Genomic DNA, 26258 nt, shown 5'->3' on the forward strand with positions numbered 1-26258 from the left:
AATTCCTCCAAGTCCTTTAAAATAAATGGCAAACTAACACCTTTTCAAAAAAAAAAAAAAATTCTTTCACCAAACGTTTGCCTTGGTGATAGATTATTCAGCAAGTGTTTATTGGGCAAACTCCATCAGCTGCACATACTCAAGGTCTTTGGGGTGTTTCCGGGTCTCCATCTTCCAGGAGCTTGTACCCCACATCCTAGATCTTTCAGCCTAAGTCTTCTGTGTCCCGTTTTCCATGAGACTGGGGATGCAGCATCTGTTCCAGGGGTCAGAGCAGATGTCCCCCTTTTTCTCACCAGAACGGCACATGAAAAGCCTGCAGTGGCCATGCTGCAGGAGGCAGACCGTGTTTCTGATTCCCGGTGGCACGTCCGCTGTGTGTGGATGCAACAGATGGAGATAAACAGCAAGTCCAGCCCACAGCCCAGTACTGAGTTCACTATATTCTTGCACAGCTAAGCCCCAATTTCAATGAGACTTGACCCCTTAGCTTTTCAGAGCAATAACTTATATCTCATGGTGTTACCAGGATGTGTGAAATACGCTGGCCCACACTGTAAGCCCTGAGAAACTTCGGTTCCATCAGAGTTCTTCAGCTCCCTGAAGATAGAGGTACAGTGTAGGGGCGGGAAATTCCTCTGTCCACTGCATAGTGGGAATTTTACACTCTCTCTGCAGCTTGGTTCCTTGCCCACAGACTCTGGGGTGGGTGCCTTAGAAGATCTCTTGTTCTCGTATAGCTCTGACACAGGTATTACTGGAATTCTATGCTGAATTAGAAATTTTAGAAAAAAGGAAAAGAGCAACAGGAGGCAGGTCTCTGGGTGTAGAAAAATTATAAATGTGTCTGCCTCCTGGCTTGTGGCTGGATTTTCACTCTTACTGCTACTATAAAGAAGAAGAAGAAGAAGAAGAAGAAGAAGAAGAAGAAGAAGAAGAAGAAGAAGAAGAAGAAGAAGAAGAAGAAGAAGAAGAAGAAGAAGAAGAAGAAGAAGAAGAAGAAGAAGAAGAAAATATGATGTGTGTGGCCTTCTATGTTAAAAAAAAAAAAAAAACTAAATACAGTCCCCATTAAAAAAAGCACCATGGGCCATGCATGGTGGCGCATGCCTTTAATCCCAGCACTCAGGAGGCAGAAGCAGGCGGATCACTGTGAGTTCGAGGCCAGGCTGGGTTACAAAGTGAGTCCAGGACAGCCAGGGCTACACAGAGAAACCCTGTCTCAAAAAACAAAAACAAAGAAAGCACCATGGGAAAGAGATAGTTTTAAAAAAGAGACTTTTCTAACAAGGCTAGACACACATCATGTGTTTAAAAGCAACAGTAATACAACATGGGTCTGATCTGTATAGAAAAACAGTCTCCTGAAATAGCCAAACTTCAAATGAGTATTGACTATGACTCTGTGCCTATCAAGTCCACCACAGTCTGAGGGGATACGGAGATGTGGGTGCAGTCCGCCTTGACAGAAGAGCCACTAGTTCAAAGGCTTCGGGGTCTGGACTCTAGTTTTCTTTGAGTAACTCATGTTCTTTCATTTGAAAAGTCATTTAAAGGATACATCTGAGGGGTGTGTGTGTGTGTGTGTGTGTGTGTGTGTGTGTGTGTGTGTGTGTAGGAGGAGGAGGAGTGGTAGTAATCAGCAGCAGCAGTAGTAGTAGCAGTAGGTTATTTACAAAAGCTAGGGGAATGCCACAGATGTGAGTACCTTCCCTGTCTACTACATAGCAGTGAGTTTACACTGTCTCTGCAGCTTGGTTGCTTGTCCACAGACTCTGGATTGCTTTAGATCTTTTGTTTTGTTTTATTTTTTGAGATAGGGTTTCTCTGTGTAGCCTTGGCTGTCCTAGACTCACTTTGTAGACCAGGCTGGCCTTGAACTCACAACAACCCACCTGCCTTTGCCTCCTGAGTGCTGGGATTAAAGGCATGTGCCTTAGAAGACTTCTGTTCCCTTCCAGCTCTGACACTTGTATCACTGTAAATCCAGGCTGAATAATCTATGTCAGATTGCAACCAGGTCTTTCTATTTGTATTCAAGAAAACAAGCTTCTATGTCTTGTATTATAAACCTTACCACTCTCAAAAACAAAACAAAACAAATAAATAAAACTCCCACACCTCTTCATTATAAAAGTGGTCCAACCGGGAGCCCCAGAGTAGCCTACTGCCTGTGCCCTCTGTCTATACCCAAACATGTCTCAACGCTGTCCACAAGCACAAATGGCAGTCCTGCCTTCTCCAGAGCTAGTCAGATGACATTTACCTGACTTTCCTTGGAGCAAGCAGAAGAAAACAGCGAAGAATAGCAAAACCTTCATGTTTTATGGCTCACTCTCCGTGCAGGGAGGCAGGAGCGACTAAGGGTTGAGTTAAGCCAGGTGAGGAAGGAGGAACGTGAGACCTTTATAGCCTCGGAGAACGCCACTCAAGAGTGAGGGCATTTATCTGCTCTGCTGGGTTAAGCTGTGGGCAGAAGGCACCAGGCAATCTTTCTTCTTTGCCTAAAAATAGACAGATATCGTAGCATTCCCTGGAGGCAGGAGGCCGGGATAGGCCAGTTGGGCATGTGAAACTCGAAACAGAAAGATAACCAACATTGGGGACCGGCCACTTGCACCAAGCACTATGGTAGGATGGTGGGGGACAGAGAATTAACTGCATAAAGACATGTCCTCGGCCTTCGAAGCATTCAACTGAGCAGGACCCACCCCAGTTGAGGACAGTACAAGCAGCGTTCTGACCAGAAGGTACTCCCCGACAGCCACTCAGCAGAAACAAAGCCCCATGTGCACCTAGAACATTCAGGGTCATGCGGCTCATCACAGTCAATAGGCAGAGTCTAAGTGGCACATTACAACATGACGAAACAATCAGTAATTTCCCACAGGGCAGTAAAAACAGAACATAAAGGACAATAGAAACAATATAGGGATGCAATGTAAACAAAAGTCCGGATATAACACACCAGATCCACAAATTTGCAAAAATCAAACTGTTGGAAGCCAGAATGTTATCCGTATTTGAAGAGGAAGGCATATCTCATACTCATCTCGTCTCTGTTTTAGTCTCTGGTCAGTTGGATTTACTTCTCTTAAAATCCCAATAAAAACTGAAAAGACTCTGTGCTTGAACTCAGGGTGGCTATGTTACCTGCCCAATACTGAGCTGGCCAACAGCCATGGAGGAGGGGCAGGACTCAGGCCTAGCCCCTCTCTGAGGACATGTACACAGTTAATGGCTGCCGAAAGAGGGAGAAACATTTTATCCAATGGTGTGGATAATGGCTAAGGTCTCCATGCTCCTGTGAAGAACTTACACCAGTGTTCCTGTACCAACCCTGATGTGACTCACTAGGTCAATCAAAAAGGCAAAAGACACCAAAGTAGGGAGTCCGGAGGTCGGCTGAGTCCTGCAGAAGTGGGAGGGGATACAAGGGAGCACTAGGAGTGAACGTGGCCAAAATATAAAGTATATGTGCATTAACCTGTCATAGTGAAACTCGTTATACGTAATTAATGTGCATCAATTATAAACCAAAGAGTAAAAAGAGCAAGTCGTAATACTCAGTGTTTCCATGGCAACCCTAACAGTTTCTCATTAGCCCTTGCAGTGGCTTCCGTTGTATAAGCAGATGTATGTACATCTATCCCTTCACTGTCATGTAAACAGCAGGCTCCACACTTCATTCTGGACTTTCTTGTGCTCATTTGCTGTATACTGGAGAGATGCTTTCAGTGGGAACATGGAAAGCTTTCTTATTTTTGTAACAGCTTCATAATGTTCTTGTCGGCTGACCTCTGCCTCAATTAACCAGGCTCCTACCTACATATTTGACCCCCAGCCTGAGCAAAGACGGATTTTTGAAAAGGAGGCGTCAGACACGATGCCAGACCGACTGCGTGACTGGACAGTGAGTTCCCTCCACAGAGAGGCCAGCCAAGGGCCCATCTGACATTTCCAGCTCCAGATCAGTGATCAAAGCCTAAGGACCCTGGCAACCGATGCCTGAGGCACAGGCCTGTCTGTCCTTTGTAAAAGTACAGGAAGTTGCCACCTAGGATAAAAACAAATTTGTGTGAAATTTTCAAAGAATTAATGCAAAAATATGAAAAAAAAATAAAAGTACTGATGAAAATAAACCTTGGGGTAACTTGGACCCTGCAATTGCTTCTGAACCTGTAATCAATCAATCATAAAAATAAATTAGAATAAAATGGATCCTTACCCTAAGTGATACTTACAAATTAAGGATGCAAAGCAGATACAAAACATGTGCATGTGTGAGGGTCAAAGTCAGACTGGTAGCTAAGCTGTGTGTTGGAGCAACTATACACGTGAACCTGCATCTCTGCTGGGCTGTTGATGAGACCGGTCAGTGAGCCTGGCTTCCTCGGTTCTCCCCTTTAAAACGGCATGTCTCGCTCTCCAGAGCTACTTAGTAACTCCTACTTGGGAGTCACTTTCTCAGTCTCCTCCTTGGAAGCCGACTAATCTCTGGAGAAGGAAGCGAAATAAATAGTGATGTTATTCATTTATGTCTGCCCGCAGTGAGCTGAACCCAGGTCATGAAGTTTTCAAACTTGAACTGTAATTTCATAGCCATGTTACTAGTGGTATTTAATGTACTTTTTGTTTAAACAAATGTGTGACTGGATACTATATTATTACTGCATTCATCCCTCCCTCTCTCTCTCTTTATTCGCCACCCTCTGAACCCTTTGTTTTCACCTAGTCTCTCTCTACTGTCAAGACTTGTGTCAAATACCTTTTTCTGTAAAATGAAAACTGAAAGTAGTAATCACTTAGAAACTGAGGTGAGTAGATCTTTCAGAGTATAGGCAGGTGACAAACTGCCGGCTAAGACACACACACACACACACACACACACACACACACTGCCTAATTCTTAACAGCCTGAATCCACCCTTCTCTTGCTTCAGCATTTGGGAGGAAGTCCCCACTAACTAAATAACTGAACATTGCCTGCGTTTTATCTCTGGGCTCTGAATCTGAATGATAAGAACAGTAAAAACAACTTTCAGGGGCTATTATAGTCCTAGCACTGCGTTTGCAATGCTGGGTGCTTAGTAAGTGATTGGCAGCCCATGCCCACCAGACCTCGGTATTATAGCCCCCAATGTGGAGGGGCCAGAGCCCGCATAGGGTGGAAGCTCTGCAGGAATCTGGGCCTAGGCCACTGGGTATCTCCACCCAATTTAGATCAGGTTTTGATGGAAGGATTCTGACGTTGCCTCCCAAGTGGACAATAAAGATCTTCCTCCCAATTTATCTCCAATGCAGTCACTAAATGAATGACTTGACAGAATTAGAACTGGTCCAGGAATGACATTTACCTGAGACAGAGGTGATGCTGAGACAGAACCGCACCACTGCCCAGAAAATGTGAGTAAAGCCGTTAGCTTTTTCCCCATGTATTTATCTCACAAGAGTAGAGAGGTTTGGTTCATTTGTTCTTAGCTGTAAACTTCGAGTCAGGACTGTTGCTCGGCATATGGCAGGTACCAGTAAGCATCTACCAAATGAGCCAACCTATTTGCCAACAGACACAGAACTTAAGTAAACACATGAGTAAGCAATAAACTCTACAAAGTAAAGGTAAGGGGAAATTATTGGGGAAGCCAAACAAACGAACTCCCCTATTTTTAAGCCACTGAGGGAATCAGAAGACAAATGTATCCCCCATATTAGCAAAAATTAATTCCTGCTAATTAAATAACCCATCCTTATTCGATGTTTGCTTCATATTTATAATTAATCAGACCAAGGAGTAGAAAACACAGGAATGGCGTGGGAAGGAGTCTTCTGTACTCGGCATTAGCTGCTTAATGAGCACGGATTGTTCTACTCGCTTCCTCTGAGTTAACACTGCAGGCAGGCACTGCAGACACTGATGTGACTCAGTCATCCAAGAAGTCGCTGAACCCAGACGTCCAGAGAACGCGGAAGAGTGCAGGGGAGTGATAAAAGAGGCCCACACGTCACAAATGTCATAAATGTGTCCGACGACCTGGCCCCAGGGGCAAAGCTGAGCTCCTGTGAGACTGACTGCCTTTGCCCCTCCCTTACCCGACTGGCTGCTGAGAGAGAAGACAGCTTGTTTTCACGGTGCTAACTCTCTGCCTTCTCAGAGCCCTGGATCTCCGGGCAAAGGAATACCTAAAGATTCAACGCCTTATGTACTGTGTGTCTTACAGTGAAACAGGGGTACCAACTGGCCCAGAGCTGGTGCCTCGGATAAGAGTGTAGCAGGCAATGACTAGAATTCTCTATGCCTAGAGTTCTTAGAGGTTAGAGGAGGATGGGGCAGGCATCCAAGCAGGGAGTCCCCAAGAAGTAGGGGCAGAAGGAAGTGTTTCTAGAATGTTCCCCTATTTCCCTCAAAGCTTAAATACAGTGGCCTGATACATCATCCCGTCATCCACCAAGCACTTAAACTCAACTGAGGAGAGGAGTGTGAGATCCACCTCTCTGAGGAGATCCCCGCCACATAAGGGCGGGATGGAGGGGGTGGCTACGAGTTGTTTTCCTGCCTCCTCTCGTCGGCCTAGGGAAGCTGATACTTGGATTGCTCCAGGAAGTTATTTCGTTTCATCAAGACAGCAGCAGAGCCTAAGTGTTTATGAACTCAGTCTCCCAATAGTTTTCCTTCTTACTGCCAACGGAGATTTCTTGGGAGCCATGATATCTTTTCCCATGACCTAAGAAATGGAAAAGAGGCCAGAGCAGCCCAGGCTTCAAGGTTGCGCACCACATCCGCAGACGGGGAGAAAAACTTAGGAGTGGTCATCACAGGTCAGATGAAGCCAAGCTGGGGACAGGCTTAACTGCCCCATTCCCGCTGCCCAGATGACTTAGGGTGCTGAGAAAGAATCACATTTCCCAATGATGGGAAAGCCTCAAGCAGTAAACATAGCAGAGAGATCAAAGCCTTGGAAGGCTTCTCCATTCCGTGGGTGGGACATTATGTAGGTAAGGTGCTGTGGAAATCAGAAGGCCAGGCAGTCAGCTGTGCCTCTCCTGACTCTTGAGTAGCCTGAGGTGCTGCTGGCTAGAGCAGCTTCCCACTAGAGTACACCTGGTGTCCATAAAGCGGGTGTCATTGTCTGGGATTCGGTAAGAAACAGCTTCTGCAAAAAGGACAGAAACAAGATGACTAATGGGACCATTATGTCCACTTCCTCATCCACAAACAGAAATGCAAAATATTACCTCAGCTGGGTGGGAGAAAAGTAAGTTGCGGTTTGGTTTGGTTTTTTTGTTTTTCTTGTGAATCCAGGGAGGTTCCACAATCTTCCTGGTAGCAAGTTTTAAAGTCTTGTTATGCTAATGTCCAGAAAGTTATTTCTTAAGTTCAATTTGCCATTCCGTCCTGTTGAAAGGTACTACAGAATATCGCTTTATGCTTGGAGACAGCTTTGTACACACATGCATATCCGGGAGTATAGGGTTTTTTTTTTCCCTTCCTTAGCATGGAACAAATAAGAATAATGCAATAATTTTATGGGCTACCCTGGAAAGATAAAATAATTAAAACCACCAATGATATTTATGTTGGACTTTAGGTTGATTTTAAACAGTGTTAACAATTAATTTTGCACAAAATTATGTTAATATTTGTTTCCTATGAGGACAGAAAGCTGCCTTTGGTTTTCATTTTTGTTTTTTGTTTGTTTGTTTGTTTGTTTTTAATCTTAAGCTTGTAGTGAGAAGTTTGTAATTTTGGTTTCTTTAAAACACACACACAGGGAATAGGATGAAAGAGGGAAGGAAGGGGGAACAGGAATATACAAGTGAAGGAATAACATGAGATGTAATCTGAATAAATTGTTTAAATCAAAAATAATAATAAATAACACACACACACAAGCTGGGCATAGTGACTCACACCTTTAATCCCAGCACTTGGAAGGCAGAGGCAGGTGGATCACTGTGAGTTCAAAGCCTGCCTGGTCTACAAAGCGAGTCCAGGACAGCCAAGGCTAACACAGAGAAACATTGTCTCAAAAAAAAAAAAAAAGAAAGAAAAAGAAAGAAAGAAAGAAAGAAAAAGAAAAAGAAAGAAAGAAAGAAAAGAAAAGAAAAAAGAAAAAACAGAAACAAAACAAAGAAACACAGAGAAATGTTATGGGGACATGTTTTTTGTTTTAATCCTAGTTGTGGGATATGGGTAACTGCTTCAGATTATCCATAGCAGCTGACTATGATTTGCCTCATACGCTAGCAGGGGTGTGATTTGGGTAGCTGCAGATAGTTTCTGCAAATGTAAGACATTTGAAATTCTGGGGACTCTTGAGAGGATATATGTTGGACCCTAGAGTCTAATTGGGTAGGGGGTCGTCGCAAGAGACCACTCGAGGACCACAGTGTTGATGTAAAAGCACAAGGTTTATTGCTGACGCGCGTCAGGGGACCTCAGCACTCACTGGAGAGGCGGAGGCACACCGAGTCACTGTTATAGGCTATTTTTAAAGGCTAAAACCGCAAAGGTTAGGACAAGGGGTAAGTCCGGTGTTGTAGGCCCACCATAAGTTGGGGGGAGGAATAAGAAAATGGTTATTACTGGTAGTAGTTATAGCACAAGTGTGGTTGTAGAGGTGTCGGTGACTGGGGGGTATGGTACCCAGACAGGTGTCTAGTCCTGAAACTTTAGTCAGAGTAAGTTTTCTGTGTTGGCCCCAGTCACAAGAAGAGTAATTGGTGGTGTTAACAAAAGAGGTGGAGGTTGCGACCCCTTTATAGTAAGGTGGGCTTGGGTTAAGGTAGAGCCAACAGGATTGAGTGGCCTGAGGACTAGTGGCATTAAGGGCTAAGAAAGCTCTTCTGACTAGGTTGAAGAGACGGTCTCTTACTTTGGGTAAGGGGGGGTTCCCTTGTAGTAAAAGCAGCAGGGGTTAAGGCTGGGGTAGATGTGAGGAGGGGAGGAAGAGATGGTTGCATTTTGGTGTTAGCGAGAATGGGGTTTGGACCTATGGGTACTGGGAGTGGTTGTGTTACTATTAACCTGACTTTAAATAGCAGGCCATCATCATGCCTTTCTTTGTATAGTCTAAGACCCCATGCATGGCCGGCGAGCCATCCTCAACTCCGTTTTCCATTTGATGTAAATTGAATCTGTAAAGGGTGACACCATCGCTTACATTGAGTGTCTACCTGGGTGTACCAATTAGGTGAGGCTGTGTTGGGTCTGGAATAATTGGCCTTAACTATGCTATAATCCCAGGACGATGAGGGCTTTCAGTAAGTATTTCCTGAAGTTTTGCATTCCCAGTTTTTACAATAGAATGTGGAAGCCCCTCTGCATTTGGCCACTATGGCTCTTGTTCGGTGTGAGCCAGGGCAGACGTAAAAAGACAGACGTCGTAACAAGCTCTTCCTTCTTGTAGTGCCACGTCCCCCCAGGGGTCAAGACCCAACCTCCCTTCAGGAGACTTTTTGGTGGGAACCTCATTGAGGTTTGAGTGTTTCTCGATATCTCAATTAGCAGGAGCTCTCATAGCCAATTTATATAAGTCAGGGTGCAGTGTAGGCCACCAGGTCCATAAGGGGGCTATGGACGAAGTCTCCTATATGGGTTCTCTAATATGGGAGAGCACTTGCCAAGTTAACTTCATGGGCTGGTGGGGATTTGAGGGAGAGTCATAGTCAAAACAGGGTACAAGGGTGAGAAGCAGAATACTCATAGTCAATCCCATAATCGAGTAAGTCTTATCTTGAGTGGATCTTGGGAGTGATGGAGCTGCCATCGTGGTGTCTCTGGGGCGGAGTCAAGAGTCGCTGGGGCAGCTTTGGCGTGAGAGGCGTGAACCCAGGCGGCTATTTCGTGGACCTTGAGAGCGGTGGGTGTGGTGAGCAGGACGGTGTAAGGCCCCTTCCAGCAAGGTTCGAGTCTTTGAGACCGGTGTCAACGGATGTAGACAGAGTCACCAATGTGGAAGGGATGTCTCGCTGTCTGAGAGTGGCCAGGCTTGTAAAGTTTGGGCAGTGGGGCCCAGACTTGGGCTTGAACTGCCTGGAGTCTTTTAAGGCGAGCCTGTAAGTCAGTTTTGAAAGCAGAAGGTTCATAAGAATTAAGCATAGTAGACAAAGGGGGTGGTCCCCCATACAGGATTTTATAGGGGGTCAGGTTAAAGTGTGAGGGAGTGTTTCTGGATCTGAATAGAGTAAAGGGTAGGAGGCGTCTCTAATCTTTTAAGCCAGTCTCAATGGTCAATTTAGTCAAGGTCTCTTTTAGAGTCCTATTTATTTATTTATTTATTTTTTACCAGTAAAAGACATGGCCACTGTTGTCTTGTGTTCTGGAGCCTCAGGGTTAAACGGAGTATACATGTGGAACCCTTCCAGCAACCTTTTCATAAAGGCAACAGGGCTTTCTTCTTTTCCCTGAGTAATAGTTCTTACCTTGGCCAAATTGGTGGGGCGCTTTTTAGCTCCCTTGAGACCTGTTAATAGAGCCTGGCGATAGATACGGAGACTCTCCCTACCGGTAGCTGTCTCAAAATCTCAATCTGGGCGTATCAAGGGAAATCCTTGGTCTATCTCATTAGGGAGCTGGGTGGGTATCCCCTTTGGTTCGAGCACATTTTTTCTTGTTTTTAGGAGGACTCTCTGTTTTTTTGTTTTGTTTTGTTTTGTTTTGTTTTGTTACGGTGAGGAGAGCCTGTAAAAGCTGTTGACAGTCATCTCAGGTGGGTTGGTGAGTTAAGAGGATTGATTTAATAAGGGAAGTTATGGCCTGGGGGTCTTGTGAAAAGGGAGGATTGTGGGTCTTCCAATTGTATAAATCTGATGCGGAGAATGGCCAGTAATGGATGTCACCAGTGATAGTACAAAGAGGAAACAATGAGGTTTCCTGGCCTGGATTTCGGTCCCACCGGCTACGCAGGCGGGGAGGGGAAGGAGGGGGCAGGGAGGAGTCTGAGGAGGGTTGGGGGGAAGGTGTAAGAGAAGGAGCTGAAGGAGAAGGTGTAAGAGGAGGAGCTGAAGGGTCTGGAGAGGGCGTGTGGGTAGATGAGGTAGGGAGAGAGGGGTTAGGGTCAGAGGGAGAACTCGAAGGCGTAGGGTAAGGTGGAGGAGGCAGGTCTAGCAGTAGGAGAGCTTGTTGTTGGTTGTCAGGCAGCACGGGCTTTGGGTGAACTCCTGGATGTTCTTTGGGTGTCTTAGGAGTCTCGGAAACTGTAACTGGGAAGAGAGAAGTTGGCAGGGGGCCCAGGAGGAAAGACTTGAGCCACTGTGGTGGGTCTCGGACCAGGGATTCCCACGTGATTATATATGGGACCTGATCCAGGTGGCCGTGGGACCCAGGTCTACAAACAACATCTTTAACCTGCAGGTTAAATGTCCCATTTCTAGGCCACCCCACATTAAAGGTTGGCCACTCTGAGGCACAGAAAATCTGCCAACGTCCTCTGCAGACATCTACAGACAAGTTATGTGCACGAGCTTGAACATCTTTGAAATGGTTAAGAGTCAAAGTCAAGGGGGTCGTCACAGTTTGTCCCGTGTCAGTACGGTCGGTCGTGAGAGAGGAAGACAGAGAGAGACAAGACAGAGACAAACAGACAAATAAAACCGAAACCTATCAGCCGCATGGCAAAATATCGGTGCCACAGAATAGGAATCAGATCGGATGGCAGAACTTCTCTGCCGTTTGGATTGAGGAGACCGACGCTGTCATCAGCCCTTCTCCAGACAACCACCGGAGCGTCCTCCAGGGTGAAGGGGAGAAAGGTCTGGACACATCTGTCCCCTTTCTCCTCCCAATACAGATTTGCGCGCTACAGAGGCGAACCGAAAGTGGGTCGCCGACCAGAAAAGGGAACAAACAGAAAGGAGCTCGCAGGAGCTCACGGGAGCCGGCAGAGCACAGACTAAAGGAGAGCCCGCAGGAGCTCACGGGAGCCGGCAGAGCACAGACAAAAGGCAAAGCGAAAGTAACTCATGGTCTCAGAAGTCAGTCGAGTCGGCGGGGCCCGGGCCATTGAAACCTTGCAACAAGTGGGTCGGGGGTCTCAGGGAGACCCCCAAATCCCAGATGTGCCCCCACAATGTTGGACCCTAGAGTCCACTCGGGTAGGGGGTCGTCATGAGAGACCACTCGAGGACCACAGTGTTGATGCAAAAGCACAAGGTTTATTGCTGACCCGCGTCAGGGGACCTCAGCACTCACTCGAGAGGTGGAGGCACACAGAGTCACTGTTACAGGCTACTTTTAAAGGCTAAAACCGCAGAGGTTAAGAGGGGCTGTGTGCCTTATGTTAGGATTGGCTCTGGTGGCCGCTAGGGGTGCTTGTCTAAATGTTATTGGCTAGTGCAGGGGTTGTTGGTCTTGAGGGCTATTCTTGGCAAGGAGGGGTGTTGGGGAGTTTGCAGGGAATTTCTAGATGGTATTTTCTGAGAATTGTTTACCTTAGTTGAAATTGTTTATCTCAGTTGGCCACGTTGATCTCAGAAACTAAAACTGGCCTTCAATTTTTTTCTGGGTCACTTTCCCAAGCTTGTCTGAGTCATGTTCCCAGGCTTAGGCTGAAAGAGAGAGAGAGCCTTACATATAGAAGTACTAGAGGCCCAAGAGAGGTTGCAGCAGCTGCTGCTCCTGTTGCTGTCATTGCTCCTACTGCTGCTGCCACTGTTCCTGCTGCTGCTACTCTTGATGCTGATGCTGCTCCTGATGCTGCTCCCACTGCTGCTGTTGGTTGTTGATGGTTGTGGTTTGTCAAATGGCCTTATGCAAAGAGAAAAATAGAAGAAATCAAATATCCTGATGGCAAAGATCAACCCTGCCCCCAATGAACTCAACACCCAATATCCTACCTAGTGTTGTTGGAAGGGTGGTGAAGGGTGGTAAATTTTTTTAAAAATTAAAGTAACCCAAAAGTCCAACATTAGCTTTTCTTTGGCTTCTCACTGCTTTTGTCTTTGTTGCATTTAAGTGGTGTGTAATATTCTTTTAAGGAGATAGCTTGTTATGGTATTGCTCTGTTTTGAACACAGTGATTTTTTTCCCTCAAAACTTAAATATTTTTGTGATCACCTGGGGATAATTTTTGAGAGGTGGAGTAACTGAAATGATAAGAACACACATCTTTGAGTCTCACATTCATATAGGAAGACTGACTCACAAGAAGTTTTTATAGGTTGTTCATGCTCCTCACTCCATAGGATTTGGCTCCCAATTTATCCAGCCCTGAGAGTAGATAGGCACTCTTGTGTGTTCCTAAAGCAAGGAGGTGGTTTTAAACAGGCTACAAGGTCTTGCAGCAGCCCTTACATACAACACAAAGGTAATAGACACAAGTCCCAGTGTCCGATTCACAGCTCGAGGGGTTTGCCTGCACATTGTTTCCTTGCATGAACTTTGTCTCTATGTCAAAAATTCAACTTGTAAGCCAGGTATGGTGCCGAATGTCTTTAACCCAGCACTTGCGAGTAAGGGTAGGAGGGCCAGGAGTTCAACGTCATCCTTGACACAGAGACTTATTAATATTTAAAAGGTTAGGTATATAGCTGTGCAGACTCTCAGCTAGCTCATTTAAATTATCCCAACAATTCTAGCTTAAGTATTGAGTTTGGGTCTGGTGTAGGCAATGTAAAACCTTACCTAAAAAATAGAGAAATAACAGAAACAAAAAAAAGAGCCCAAAATGTGCAACTCCCAACTGAGCTACAGTGGGCCCTGGGCATGGGTGAGGCTTTGTATTTTCAAGTCTCCTGGGGCTACAGAGAATTAACACCTAGTTTTATTTTTTATTATTTTTTTTGTGCATATGTACTTGTGTACGAGTGTGTGTGTGTGTATGTGTATCTGTGTGTGTGTGTGTGTGTGTGTGTGTGTGTGTGTGTGTGTGTGCAGACCAGAGACTAGCATTGTGTTATGTATGATGGGACTTTCTTGGGCCTGCCAGCAGTTGAAATAATGACACAGAAGACTTGCTAGTACTTAAATGCTGAGGTGTCTAGCTGGGCAGACTCTCGGCTAGCTCATCTAAATTATCCCAACTATTCTAGCCCACCACTAGCCATGAACAGCCAGTACAGCTATCAACAATTGAGTATGCAGAGACAAACTTTGCACAATGTACCCCAACATCTCCTCCTTTTGTCCAAGAAAATAGCTTTATTTCTAACATCAATAAACTATACACAATAAGAACAATTATGAGAACTAGCAGGTAAGAATTATACTCACACCATTCAGTCCATTTGTATTTGGCAACCTTGGAGACAGTATTCCACTCTCTGTCCCACATTGGTGAGCCCAAAGTTCTGTGCCTAAATCATTTTCTATCACTATTTAAGCTTTTATGTTAAGGCCTTAACCTTTCATCCTGACCTTCTAGTCCTATACACTTAATCCATTTTAGATTCTATTTTACTTGAGACAACATTCCACTCCCTAGGAGCTGTGTAGATATCTTTTGAAGTGGCCAAGTAGATTCTAGGAATCTTGTTAAATTATTGTGACATCTGCTCCTGTACCCACTAGGCCTTCAATCTCAATTCTATCTCATTGTAAATTTTAACTTTGGTCTCTTATCATTTAGGCAGCTTGCCAAGATATCTGGGGTTTTGTTTTCTTTTCTTTTCTTTCTGGTACCTTCAGAATCTTTTGTTTTATCTATTGGCACTGCCCTATCAAGTTAAGTTTTGGGCAATGCTGCTTGTCAAGCTTTAATTTTTCTAGTCACTTTCTAGGACATTCCTTGGATTACAGGAAATGAATGGCTTAAGTTGGTTTTGGCTGAAGAAAAGCCCCTGAGTCATTTTCTGACAGTAAGGAATTGCCTCAAAAATCTCTGGATGATCTACATTGATAAGCCCTATGTCCACATCTTTTGCGTTTCCCAGGAAACTTTCTCCCTGGATTATTACTAGAAAAAAAATTATATTTAGGAACTGTTTGTCTTCCACAGACAAAGCCTTGGATATTCTGAGCTCTCACACCTTTTGCAAATGCCTTCCCAATCACAACTGGCTTGTGAGCATCAGATCCAATATCTGAAGTATTTTTTATCCAGTCATATATAGGTGTGGATCTGACCCTTAGAGGTCTAATAGCCAAGTACATGATCATCGGTGGCACAGGTGTTGGTAAATCATGCTTATTGCTATAGTTTACAGAGAAGAGGTTTCAGCCGGTGCATGACCTCACAATTGGGGTAGAGTTTGGTGCTCAAATGATAATGATTGATGGGAAACAGATACAACTCCAGATCTGGGATACAGCAGGGCAGGAACCATTTTGTTCTGTCACAAGGTCATATTACAGAGGTGCAGCAGGGGCTTTACTAGTGTATGACATTACAAGTGACTTAGAATCTAGGAGAGAAGTGAAAAGAGAAGGTGGTGAAGCTTTTGCTCGATAGCATGGACTTATATTCATGGAAATTTCTGCCAAGCCTGCTTCCAATGAAGAGGAGGAATTTACTAACACAGCAAAAGAAATTTATGGAAAAAATCCAAGAAGGCGTCTTTTACATTAATAATGAGGCAAATGGCATTAAAATTGGCCCTCAGCATGCTGCTACCAATGCAACACACACAGGCAATCAAGGAGGACAGCAGGCGGGGGATGAGGGGGAAGGCTGCTGTTGAGTCTGCTGTCATGGGCTAGCTACCCAGTGGAGCCACGCACTGTCACCCTCTCTCCTCATGCTCAACTGAGACATGAATCTATTGAAATGGCTTCATGTCACAAGAGACTTTAATCCTTCAGATTCTTGTATAACTTTGAATAAATGGATAATGTTCACATAAAAAGACAGATTTTGGAGTCTGTATTCAGATCTATTTGCATTTGATTTCTAAGTCAATTGATGTGGTTATTTTTGTTAAATGTTGTCTTGTGCCCTTAACTATGAGCTGAATTGTATTAAACACCACAAAGTCATGGTGAGTATTTTAAATCAGTTTGTGTAGTTAGGTTTCCCAACGCCTGTGGTTACCTAATGTTTAATATTATAGGACTGTCCTCAAAGGTTTGTCAGTTTTCAAGAACATGAGGAAAAACAAAAGAACTCTTGAATTCTGTGTTTATCATTTGCTTTTTGTATATATAGTTTAACAACCTGCTTGGGTGTGACTTGCCAAGCTTGAACTCTATACATTCGCATGTATTCTATACTGTTCAGAGCTTGAGGCTGCAGAAGCATTTTTAGGAATTGCTTGGACACTGACTTAAACTTTCTGACATCATTAATGAGCATGCTCATCTTTTCTTGTCACTAGTCCAAGGAAACCAGCTTCCTGTGCATTACTAAAGGCTGTGTGCGTGTTAGCCCATTTTAATGCCAAAAGTTTGCTGTTTGTCCACAGTTTCCTGAGACTGTGTCACAAAAGGATTTGTCTGCCTTAATGAGTGCTGTTGGGTAAAGATGGTGTGATGAATGGGAAGGGCAGAAGCAGAAATCCCAACACTAAGCGACTCCAAGGGTGAGCGCCACAGGGAGAAGGTGTGCCATGCCACGTTCCTCTTCCCTTACACACAATAATGTTCCCTGTCGGTCATACAATTTCTAAGTATATTTTCACGCAGGACAGTTTGTCAACCTTGATGTACAGTGACTGTGTAAAATTTTTCTTTCAGTGGCAACCTATCTATAATCTTTAAAGTATTGTAAGCTTACTGTCTGTTTTGAGGGGGATATGAAAATAAATCTACCAGATGGAAAATCCTGTTAAAAGTAGAAAAGCTTTAGTCATTTACTCGCTGTGGTGGTTTTGTCCTTTCTTTTTCCTCCCTTGGTCTAGAATGAAATTGTTACAGCAGTGAAAAACAAAATCCAATTTATAAAAGTGGGAAAATGGTCTAATAGCCTTTTTGCATTTATCATTAGCATTTTTAACAGCTAAAGATCCAATTAAAATTTCTCTAGCAGTTGGATCTGATATTTCTCTATTTAGAGCTGTAGTTAATCTTTATAAAAGTCAGTGAAAGATTCATCTGAACCCTGAGTTATCTTTGTAAAAGAGTCAGATTGTTTTCCCTGCTGTTGAACTTTGCCTCGAGCATTGAAAGCTACTGTACAATATTGCTCTAAAGTGGTATCATTAAACATGATCTGTACTCTTAATTCAGAATATTGACCTCCACCTAGAAACTGATCCTTGACAATATTACCAGCTCTAGTATGATTTCATTGCTCCATAACAGAAGCCTCATCTTTCCACCATGTTAGCCACTGTAGTTGAGGACCAGATTCTAAGATGGCTGACATAAAAGCAATCCAGTTTTGTTTTGTTTTGTTTTGTTTGAGTTATACAATTGTATGTGGCCCAGTTATTATCTGATTTACATAGAGTGAATACCTGCCATGGGATAGTATTGATTCTTTAAACATTTATAAGTCTAGCACCTGTATGGGCTAGATTCTTTATGCCCCTGTGGGTTTCCCTCATCTGGAAGAAATTCCCTCACTGTAACTGGGAAAATCACCATGGGTTTTCTAATGGGCCTGGACTGCTATTTTGCAGCCTTGTCATAAGGTGGCGCTGTAGGATCCAGATTGAGTTTCTCAAAGTATTCCCTAGTCTCTGTCCTATTTGTAGCCCAGCATTGCACTTCCCACTCTTCTCCTTATCTAAGTCTGACTTATTCTGATCTTTCCTAAGGAGAGCATAAACTTACAATCATTACTGAGCATATAATTATTTATATGCTTATAATTAAAACAAAATCATTTAGGGTCGAAGTGGCCTCACCACTGTGTTCTCCATTTTTTAAGACAGAAATTTTTTCTTCTTCTTTTTTTTTAATCTCTCTAACTCTTTCCTTCCTTCAGATATTTCACTTTACTATTTCCAAATTAAATATTTTTTTCTTCAGCACCTAAGTGCATTTCAAAATGTAGCTATTTGCTTCTCTTTTCCTGCTTTCAAACTTATTTATCTCTATACCTAAATTTCTATAAACTCTTACTTCTGGGATGTGCACATTTTAAACATACATTACTGGCTCCAGGAAAGGTGGTGGTGGTGGTGGTGGTGGTGGTGGTGGTGGTGGTGGTGGTGATTTGCGGTGGCATGGGTTCCCTACGAGCTTCTCAGTCTGGGCCTGGCTTCCACCGCCTGCAGTCAGCCTGGCAGCAGCCTCTGCACCCCTAGAGTAGGTGTTGGGCAGGGCCAGTTGAAGGCAGCAGTGGTAACAGCCAGTTGGGCACTGCTGCCTCAACCTGGGCATTGGGGCAGGCTGCCAGACTGCTAGGTCAGCTCCCCCTGTCCTGGATTTACATGCGCTGTCACACTGGGCCAGTCACTCCACCTGTCCTGAACTTACTTTTTGTTACCACTGCCTTAAACTTTCATTCACTGAGTAGCATGCTTGCTAGGAAACCTCTGGCTCCCATGTCCAGAACTTTTGGGCTAAAGCCTGAATTTAGTGCCTAAGCTTGGATTACATGCCAACACATTGGGCACCAAATATATCAGGACTTTCTCGGACCTGCCAACGGCTAAAATAACGACACGGAGGCATACAGCTTGACAGACTCTCAGCTAGCTCACGTAAATTATCCTGACTATTCTAGCTCACCACCCGCCACCTGACTAGTTCTTTACCTGTGCCTCCACATCCCACTGCCAAATCGATGGTTTCCTTTCCTAGAGACCCTCCTAAGCAAGGAAGGTCCCTCCTCCACATCCTGCCTAGTTATTGGCTGTCAGATCATCATTAAGCCAATCAGCAAGTGAGAGAAGTGAATGTTTACAGCAGATGAGGCCAGTGACAGGGCCTAAGCATAACAATACCGGCTAGTGTCTCTGTGGGTAGAGCAACCAACAGTTGACTATACAGAGACAACCCTCACACAGTGCACCCCAACAGTTATGTACTTGATGTTCGCTAAATTAGAAGGGCTTGGGTGTTCTTACATTCATGCCATCTGTCACTGTAAAATGTTAATGAGCAGAGGGGGGATGCGGGGGGTGGGGCGGGAGGTGAATCTCCTTCCCGTTGTGCTTTCTTGAGAATCGACAGTGTGAGAAGGCAGAGAGGAGGGTTATAATGGCTGAGAAAGAGGCGGCCTCACCCACCCTCTCCAGCCAGCCAGGCTGATAGAGGGTTGGGGGATGTTGGGACAAAAATCAACCAACCCTGTCCGTGATTCTTGAGCTCAGTAATGTCGTGCTGGTCAAGTGCGCAGCCGCATATCTGAGACTCCTGCCGTCTGGGCTTCCCTCTGCTCCTCGGCATTTACATTCTTTCTCACTCTCTAGATGAAAAAGACATGACTGGGGTAGGGAGTACAAAGGGAGAGTATGGGCAGCAGTGGGCGAGGCGGACCAGGACAAGGAGACCTACAAAAACACACTTTGTCTGAAAATGCCATAATGGAATCTAATGCATATGATAAACATTAAATAGGTTAAAAAAAAAAAAAAAAAACTAAAAACATAGGTTTGAAAAAAAATCAGATATCAAGGAAGAGTAAGAAGAAAGGTGCTTTTGGAGGAGGAACAGGAAGAGGTAATTCAACAGGTGCAAAGGCACAGTTATACAGGACCAGAGTCTAGAATTCAGGGTGCGAGGACTCCAGTGAGAACTATTATATTATGTACCCAATACTGGCTGACTTGAAAGAGCCCAAGCTTTCTTACATTCACAAATATCAACCATATAAGATAAGAATGTTTGTCTACTTGACTTGTAGACATTCGCTATGAATATGCATACCAAAACACATCGCTAGTATTCTTTAAATGCATACACTAAGAAAAAGGAAAAAGTGGTATGCTAGCAAAGAGGTCAGCTCCTGTTTTCCGTCCAAACAGTTAACTTTTAATCATCTTAGGAGTTAGAAAGAATGTGTAGAATTTGGTGTTAATACACTGCTGATAGGGAATGAATAGAAATCCTCCTTAAAAGGAAATTAGGGCACATAGTATAACAATAATCCTACTGTCTGTGACCTAACAGTTTTCATTGTATTAGCTGGTACATTTATTAAAGACAATTAAAGTGATTATCATTGTCACTGTCTTTAATACCAAAGGATGGTAGCCTACCATGTGTTAATTTGTGAGTATTGGGCCCATCCAAGAAACAGAATTTATAATTTATATAGCCATTCAAAAAGGGATTGCACTACATATTATGTATAATTCAGATCTCCTTGAGGACATTTTAAGAAGCTGTATAAAAGTGATCTTCCAGTTGAATCTGCATAGAGTTTCCTTAAATGTGCTCTGTGGAAATTGGACCTTGTAAGATTGGATAATGAACTTCTAGAACTAAACAGACAAGGAAGCATATTACAACTAAAATAAGTGATGTCCAGATCCACTGAAGTACATGCCATGCCTTATCTATCATGGCTCAGGAGGGAGAGGGAGCCAATTAGAAGGCAATAGATTGACATTTTCCTATTTGGAAAAAAGAGCTGAGCAATGGGACACTGCCCTCCAGCATTCCCAAATCTCTAACCCACCAGGAAGACAGTGGTCCTCTTCCCAATAAATACTCTCGGCTGTGCTGTCATCTCCTCCTGGCCTGCAAGTTCACTTAGCAACCTTCCTGACTCACCCTGAATTCTTACTCCCTTTGCTCTGATCACACTGGTGTCCTCCCAATACTCTTCAAATACCCCGCACCAGGCTGGTCCTCAGTGCATGGCCTTTCGCTGTCCCCTCCCCTCAGGGCCCATGCCCACCACACCCTGATATCCCTTAGGGTTTCATCCAGTGTCAACCTTCTTGGTGGGACTTTATGTCACCCCTCTCTATAAAAGTCAACCTTCTGCCTCACAACTTGTATTTCCATCCATGGTCTTCTCCTCTCGTTATAGTTACTATTTTTCTAGCATGCCATGTATCTTACTTGCATATATTTCTCATGGTTTGACATGCCAGACAGAACACAGAATACACGAGCACAATGAGTTTGGCTAACGGTTGAATGCTTAAACCTAAATTAACAATGGATGCTGACCGGATATTTGTTGAGTAATTGAGTGAGCAAGTGAGTGAGGAACAGAAATAATATTGGATTTAAGACTAATAATGAAATAGTTACACACCCTATTTTACAGGAAACCTCCCCTGCCTCCTTCTCATCTTTATTCCTGCTTTGAGAACATCTTACCCAGACATGCACTCCCGCATTCCACCCTCGTGGTTTAATCTTAGTATTTTAACTTTTATACCACAAATAAACAACACTCTCTCTTTTTTTTTTTTTTTTTTTGGTTTTTCGAGACAGGGTTTTTCTGTGTAGCCTTGGCTATCTTGGACTCACTTTGTAGACCAGGCTGGCCTCAAACTCACAGCGATCCACCTGCCTCTGCCTCCCGAGTGCTGGGATTAAAGGCGTGCGCCACAACACTCTCTCTTGAATAAATTTTTCTTCTCTTCACTTAAGCAACACTGGCTTCCTACACCTGAACATCCAAGGCTTTATTGATAGTGGAACTCAATTCTCAGTCTGGAGGCCAGGTGTCCCACCCCTTACCAAGGTGTGTAGGTCAAGGAAGGACAGATGAGCTACCCATCACTGTTTCTCATGATCACTTCCTGTTGACTGGTAGGAAGTGACTGCTCTTCGGCTTTCCATTCCACCAAACTGACTCCATTCCATCTTTTGGAATTGTGTTACTTCAGATATTTCACTTAGGACCTCCCCACAACCTCCATAAAGCCATATCTGAATTACAGATTTCTTTTTCTCAGAAAGCGGTCTCTAACTATGGGTTTCAGCACCTGCTGGCAAATGACTGGAACCTACAGCTCTCCATTTCCTCTTCTCCCCTGGACTTACATACACCCACTCAACTCCCCAGTAGACATCTGTGAATGCCTTGGTATTCAACACATCCAAGCGGTCTCTAGGCCCATTCTTGTACCACGTGGGTAGCTTTGGCTACTATAACTCAACCCTATCCTGTTGTTTCTCCTTCTTCGTGGTCTGGTGAGCTCCACTTCTTTAAAGTTCTCTGACTGGTGACTTTCTCTCAACTGTCAACTCAATTTTAGTCATGACTGATTTTCTTAGACTTCAGTGGTAGCAACCATCTCTCCCCTAGTCTTTTTCCTTCCTGTCTCCAGCACATTCTTAACTGTTGTTAGAATGCACCCTGAAAGGCTGTTGCCCTGCCCCACCCCCCAGAGCACCTGATACAACTCCCTGTAGCTGGGGAGGTTTTAGCCCTCTGTTAGCCTCGGTGGCATTGCACCAGTTCCTACAGGAAGCACACCTGCTCCCGTGAGTTGACTTCCGTTGCTGCTTTACTTGAACTCTTCCCATTTAACTGGCTAACCATCCTCCCACATTCCTATTCCTTTGTACAAACTGTACCCTATGCCTGGACATTCCTGCCCCTCCCCTAAGTTAACAAGTTCTTGGCCATCTTACAGTGCTGCCTCAGCTTTTCCCAGGAGCCACTTCTGAATTCTCTATGACTACTGTCTAAGATAAATCGTATTAAAGCCATAAGTCCTAATTCATTATTTCTGCCCATTCAGATATTTAGTTTTGTGTGTGTCTTCCCCATGTTTCCAATTCACATTTCTCAGTGCCCGTGACAAAAGAGAGTGACCTAAATTATTCCTTAAACGAAAGAGCACGTTATTTGAATGCTTTTCTATGAAGGTTTATTACAGCTACATCTCCCAGCATGAATGGTATGACTTTGAAGATATGTCTGAAGCTAGTGGGCCTTTTGTAAGCTAGTGTGCAGACAGCGTTTGTTATTTAGCTTTGTAATAATAAGATGTAATAATAGATTGTCTGACATGGGTTGAAATGCCTCTGCCTTTGCCTGTTTAGCCACTTCTCTAGGGTTCCCACACCCGGAAGGACATTATAGTTCAGGAGAGCTGGCAGGTGTGCTGGGCTTCGGCTTCAGCTATCAGCAGCATCAGCTCATAGTTGTGCAGCAGGCATCTTTCTTTCTGGAGCAGTAGCCAACTTGAGATTCCCTATAATTACAGTATTCTTGACATTTACCTTCGCTTCTCTTGCAGTTGACAATTTGGTAATTTGGTTCAGGCTCTGCATAAAAGAACATCCGGATTAGTATCACAAGATTATGTCAAGAATTAGCCAGTGGTCATTTCCAAAGTTAAGGCTATGATGTGGGGAGTGGCAGTAGTTGGAAAATGGCTTGTAGCGGTCGTGATTTCGAATGCTAAACCGTGAACACAAGTCCAGACACACAGCTCTATTCCTTTAAAGTCTCCTAAGTTCCTATATTAACAACATGGGGTGGTACCGTGTCTTGCAGCAGTCTATCAGACATCCCATTGTGCCTGTATTGGTAATGAGACAGCTGCATTTTCTTTTTCTCTTCCCTCAGTCTGTTAAGTCCCTTAGAACAGAGGGTGAGCTCCAAAGGCATATAGATTATGATAGGAAGAGGCAAGAGTTGGAGTTGGTAGGACTGTGACCATGGAATGTCACCAGGAATTTACCAGCACTCAGTTGTCCTCCTCACCCACTGACTCTTGTGTCAAGGTCAGACATGACTTTGAGATTAAGATCATTTCAGAATCCACCAGCTCCTCCGGCCTTTGTGGGTTTGAGGCTGGCTCTGGGCTAGAATTTAGGGATAGACAAGAAGCCTAGATCTGACCAGAAGAATCCAGAAGAATGGCCTGGGCTTATAGTACTTTGACAGTGCCTTGTATCTGTCCCCACTAGAGTTGGTAAACAGCACACTCTACCTACTTCCTCAGGGACCCCTGCCAGAACTTCATCCCACACCTAGAGATTAGCAAGTATTTAATAAATTCCTACTAGATAAAATTTAGTAAATAAAATTTAGGAAACTACATTCCTATTTAGTAAATGACCTCCAAAACTAGGGGAATAAGGAACCTGGCAAAAGAATCATCTCCTCTGGTTACTGTTTGAATCAACCAAGAGATTACCATAATGAACACAGACAATTCGTCTCTTGGCCCATCAAGAACCCTATGTTTCCTGAGACCCTCAATGATCCAGTTCCAGCAGAAGCTGCGAGATCTCCCGACTTTTCCTGATGTCTAGGAAAGACTGCACCAACCACACCGTGTCCCCACCAAGCAGTGATGCTCACCTCATCCCATCCACCCTGCCACCCCCCCCCATCACGTTCATTCAACATTTCCCAAGTGGATGAACTTGCCTTGTTCCTTGGCACGTGACTTACCACGGAAAGGGGGAGTTCGTGGAGGCAAGTATCTCGCGCTGCGATGTAACAGCCGAGATCCATTTATTCCTTGCCCAGGAAATTCTTCGTTGGGGAAACTGGGAAGTTCAGTGGCCAAGTGGTGAACAGAAGAGGCACTAGGCAGCCCTGCTGAAATGAAAGATACTCTTAACCCGCTTTTCAGCAACTCAAGAGGATGGAACATGTTTAAACAGTGAGTGAGGGTCAACAAGAGGCTGGAATGCACTGCAAGGGGTTGCGTATACTCTTTATGTATATACTTTGACCCAGATGAATATATGTGTGTGGAGATAAAATGGAAAGAGTAGCATGTGAAAAAAATAATGTACGGGGAACAGTGGCTGTGAGCACCTCAACTACAGCAAGCTCAGCTTTTGTCTTGGACATCATAAATGCACTCCCCAAGAGTCTCTCCACCGAAAACTCAATGTCCTCTGTATAAGACGGAAGAGTGAGGACAACTCATGGCCCAGAGCCTCTGAGAACCCACCTCACTGACTTCTGCCCAAAAGCCCCATTAGGAAAATGTGCTCTGCGCTTTGATGTTCCTCTGGCCCACCCTAGACTTCTGTCCCCAAAGCAACAACTGCAGAAAGGGCCTGACCCCAAGGACTAAACCCACATTTCTGCTTTACCTGGAAACAACAGGGCCACAAGGAGGAGGCTGACAAAGGAGGGGAGGACTCTCGGCTTCATGGCCATAGAGGAGATGGCAGGCGGAGATGGTGCCCGAGGTGGGTGGGCAGCGGCTGCAGGCCCTCTTATAGCTGAGCTGGGAGAGTGGGCTGGGAGCCTCCAGACAGAGTGCACAGCCGCAAGAGTCACCAAAAGATGTGTTTGTTTCCCCCGCTGTTCCTAGAACAACCTTTTGAGTTATGTGTGTTTTTCAGGAAGTAAATGGCATGCCTGAGTGCTTTGGGTAGGCTTGATGAATACAAGAATTCAGGAAGGTAAATTAAGATGAAAGGCCTTGAAAGGCAAAATAAAGGGCTTTAGCACACCACTAACTTCCCCGGTTACTTTCCAGTAGCTCCCAAAGGCATCAAAACGGTGATCGCTGTAAAGCTACCACGCTGAGTCTATGTTGCCTGGAGAACCTTTTCATTTTAGTAGGGATATGTTTTACATAAAACATAAGACAAAACTGTTTTATTTTAGTGGGAAAATGTTTTACATAAAATACAAGACACACCACTAGGAAGGGCTCCAGGTAGTCATGGCTCTTAAAATTATTTTATCGCTGCTCTTTCTTCTCTTGTTTGGTCTCTTTCCCTGTTGCTTTGTTCCTCCCTTCTCCTTCATCTCCTTTGACCCTCTTTCTTTTCATTTTAAGCTACTGAGTCATCTTCATTTTTTCCTTCCCCTTTCATTCATTCTACTCCTTGGCATCTCCTGGTCACACCATTAGATTCAATTCAATTCTGCAGGAAAATGTCCTACAATTCAGCCCATATTTTCTCTAAAAACAATAACCACACGAGAGCCTCTTCTTCCTTCTATCCTTCATCTTTTTACCAGGCAAGTGTTGTTGTTTGTTATTTTGTTTTGTTTTGTTTTGTTGTCTCACTACATTCTCTCAAGCATGCATGACCCAGGAAACAGGATCCAGACTAAACCAAAGTAGCATAGGCTTTAGGTCAAGAGTTATTTTAAGAAGCATGGGCGAATAGCAAAGTAAAAGGGTCCAGAGGGTCCTAGACAAACCTACAAGTAGAACATTATGATAGGCAGATTTGGGCCCAGGGGTCCCGCTCAAACTAAGGCACCAGCCAAGGACAATACAAGTGGTAAACTTTAAACCCCTACCCAGATCTAGCCAATGGACAGAACATTCTCCACAGCTGAGTGGAGAGTGGGGTTCACACAAACTCTGGTGCCTCATATTTGACCATGTCCCCTGGAAGGGGAGACCTGGTGGCACTCAGGGGAAGGATAGCAGGTTGCCAAGAAGAGACTTGATACCCTATGAGCATACACGGGGGGAGGAAATCCCCCTCAGGAACAGTCATAGGGGAGAGGAATAAGGGGAAAATGGGAGGGAGGGAAGAATGGGAATACAAGGGATGGGATAACCATTGAGATGTAATAAGAATAAAT

At 44.3% G+C, this 26258-nt stretch overlaps 1 protein-coding gene across 1 annotated transcript; it reads right to left on the bottom strand.

Annotated features, from left to right (window-relative positions):
* Positions 1-172: 172 nt before the first annotated feature.
* Positions 173-24857, bottom strand: LOC127209816 (sperm-associated antigen 11B-like). The gene is made up of 5 exons (XM_051169458.1): positions 24797-24857; positions 24141-24290; positions 22886-23002; positions 2267-2323; positions 173-374 (listed from the first exon to the last, which is right to left on the bottom strand). Exons 1-5 carry the CDS (start codon positions 24855-24857, stop codon positions 211-213), a joined length of 549 nt encoding a protein of 182 aa, XP_051025415.1. The 3' UTR covers positions 173-210.
* Between the last annotated feature and the right edge of the window lie 1401 nt (positions 24858-26258).

Source organism: Acomys russatus, chromosome 27 (assembly GCF_903995435.1).
Source record: "Acomys russatus chromosome 27, mAcoRus1.1, whole genome shotgun sequence".
Taxonomy (NCBI): Eukaryota; Metazoa; Chordata; class Mammalia; order Rodentia; family Muridae; genus Acomys; species Acomys russatus.

What these genes read in the sequence shown, in the direction of transcription:
- LOC127209816 (XM_051169458.1), bottom strand. Translation starts at nt 24,857, where the DNA reads ATGAAGCCGAGAGTCCTCCCCTCCTTTGTCAGCCTCCTCCTTGTGGCC. An exon ending in ACGAACTCCCCCTTTCCGTG is followed by an intron (nt 23,003 to 24,140) that starts GTAAGTCACGTG and finishes TCTTTTATGCAG; the next exon opens with AGCCTGAACCAAATTACCAA. An exon ending in CTTGCTCCAAGGAAAGTCAG is followed by an intron (nt 375 to 2,266) that starts GTAAATGTCATC and finishes ATCCACACACAG; the next exon opens with CGGACGTGCCACCGGGAATC.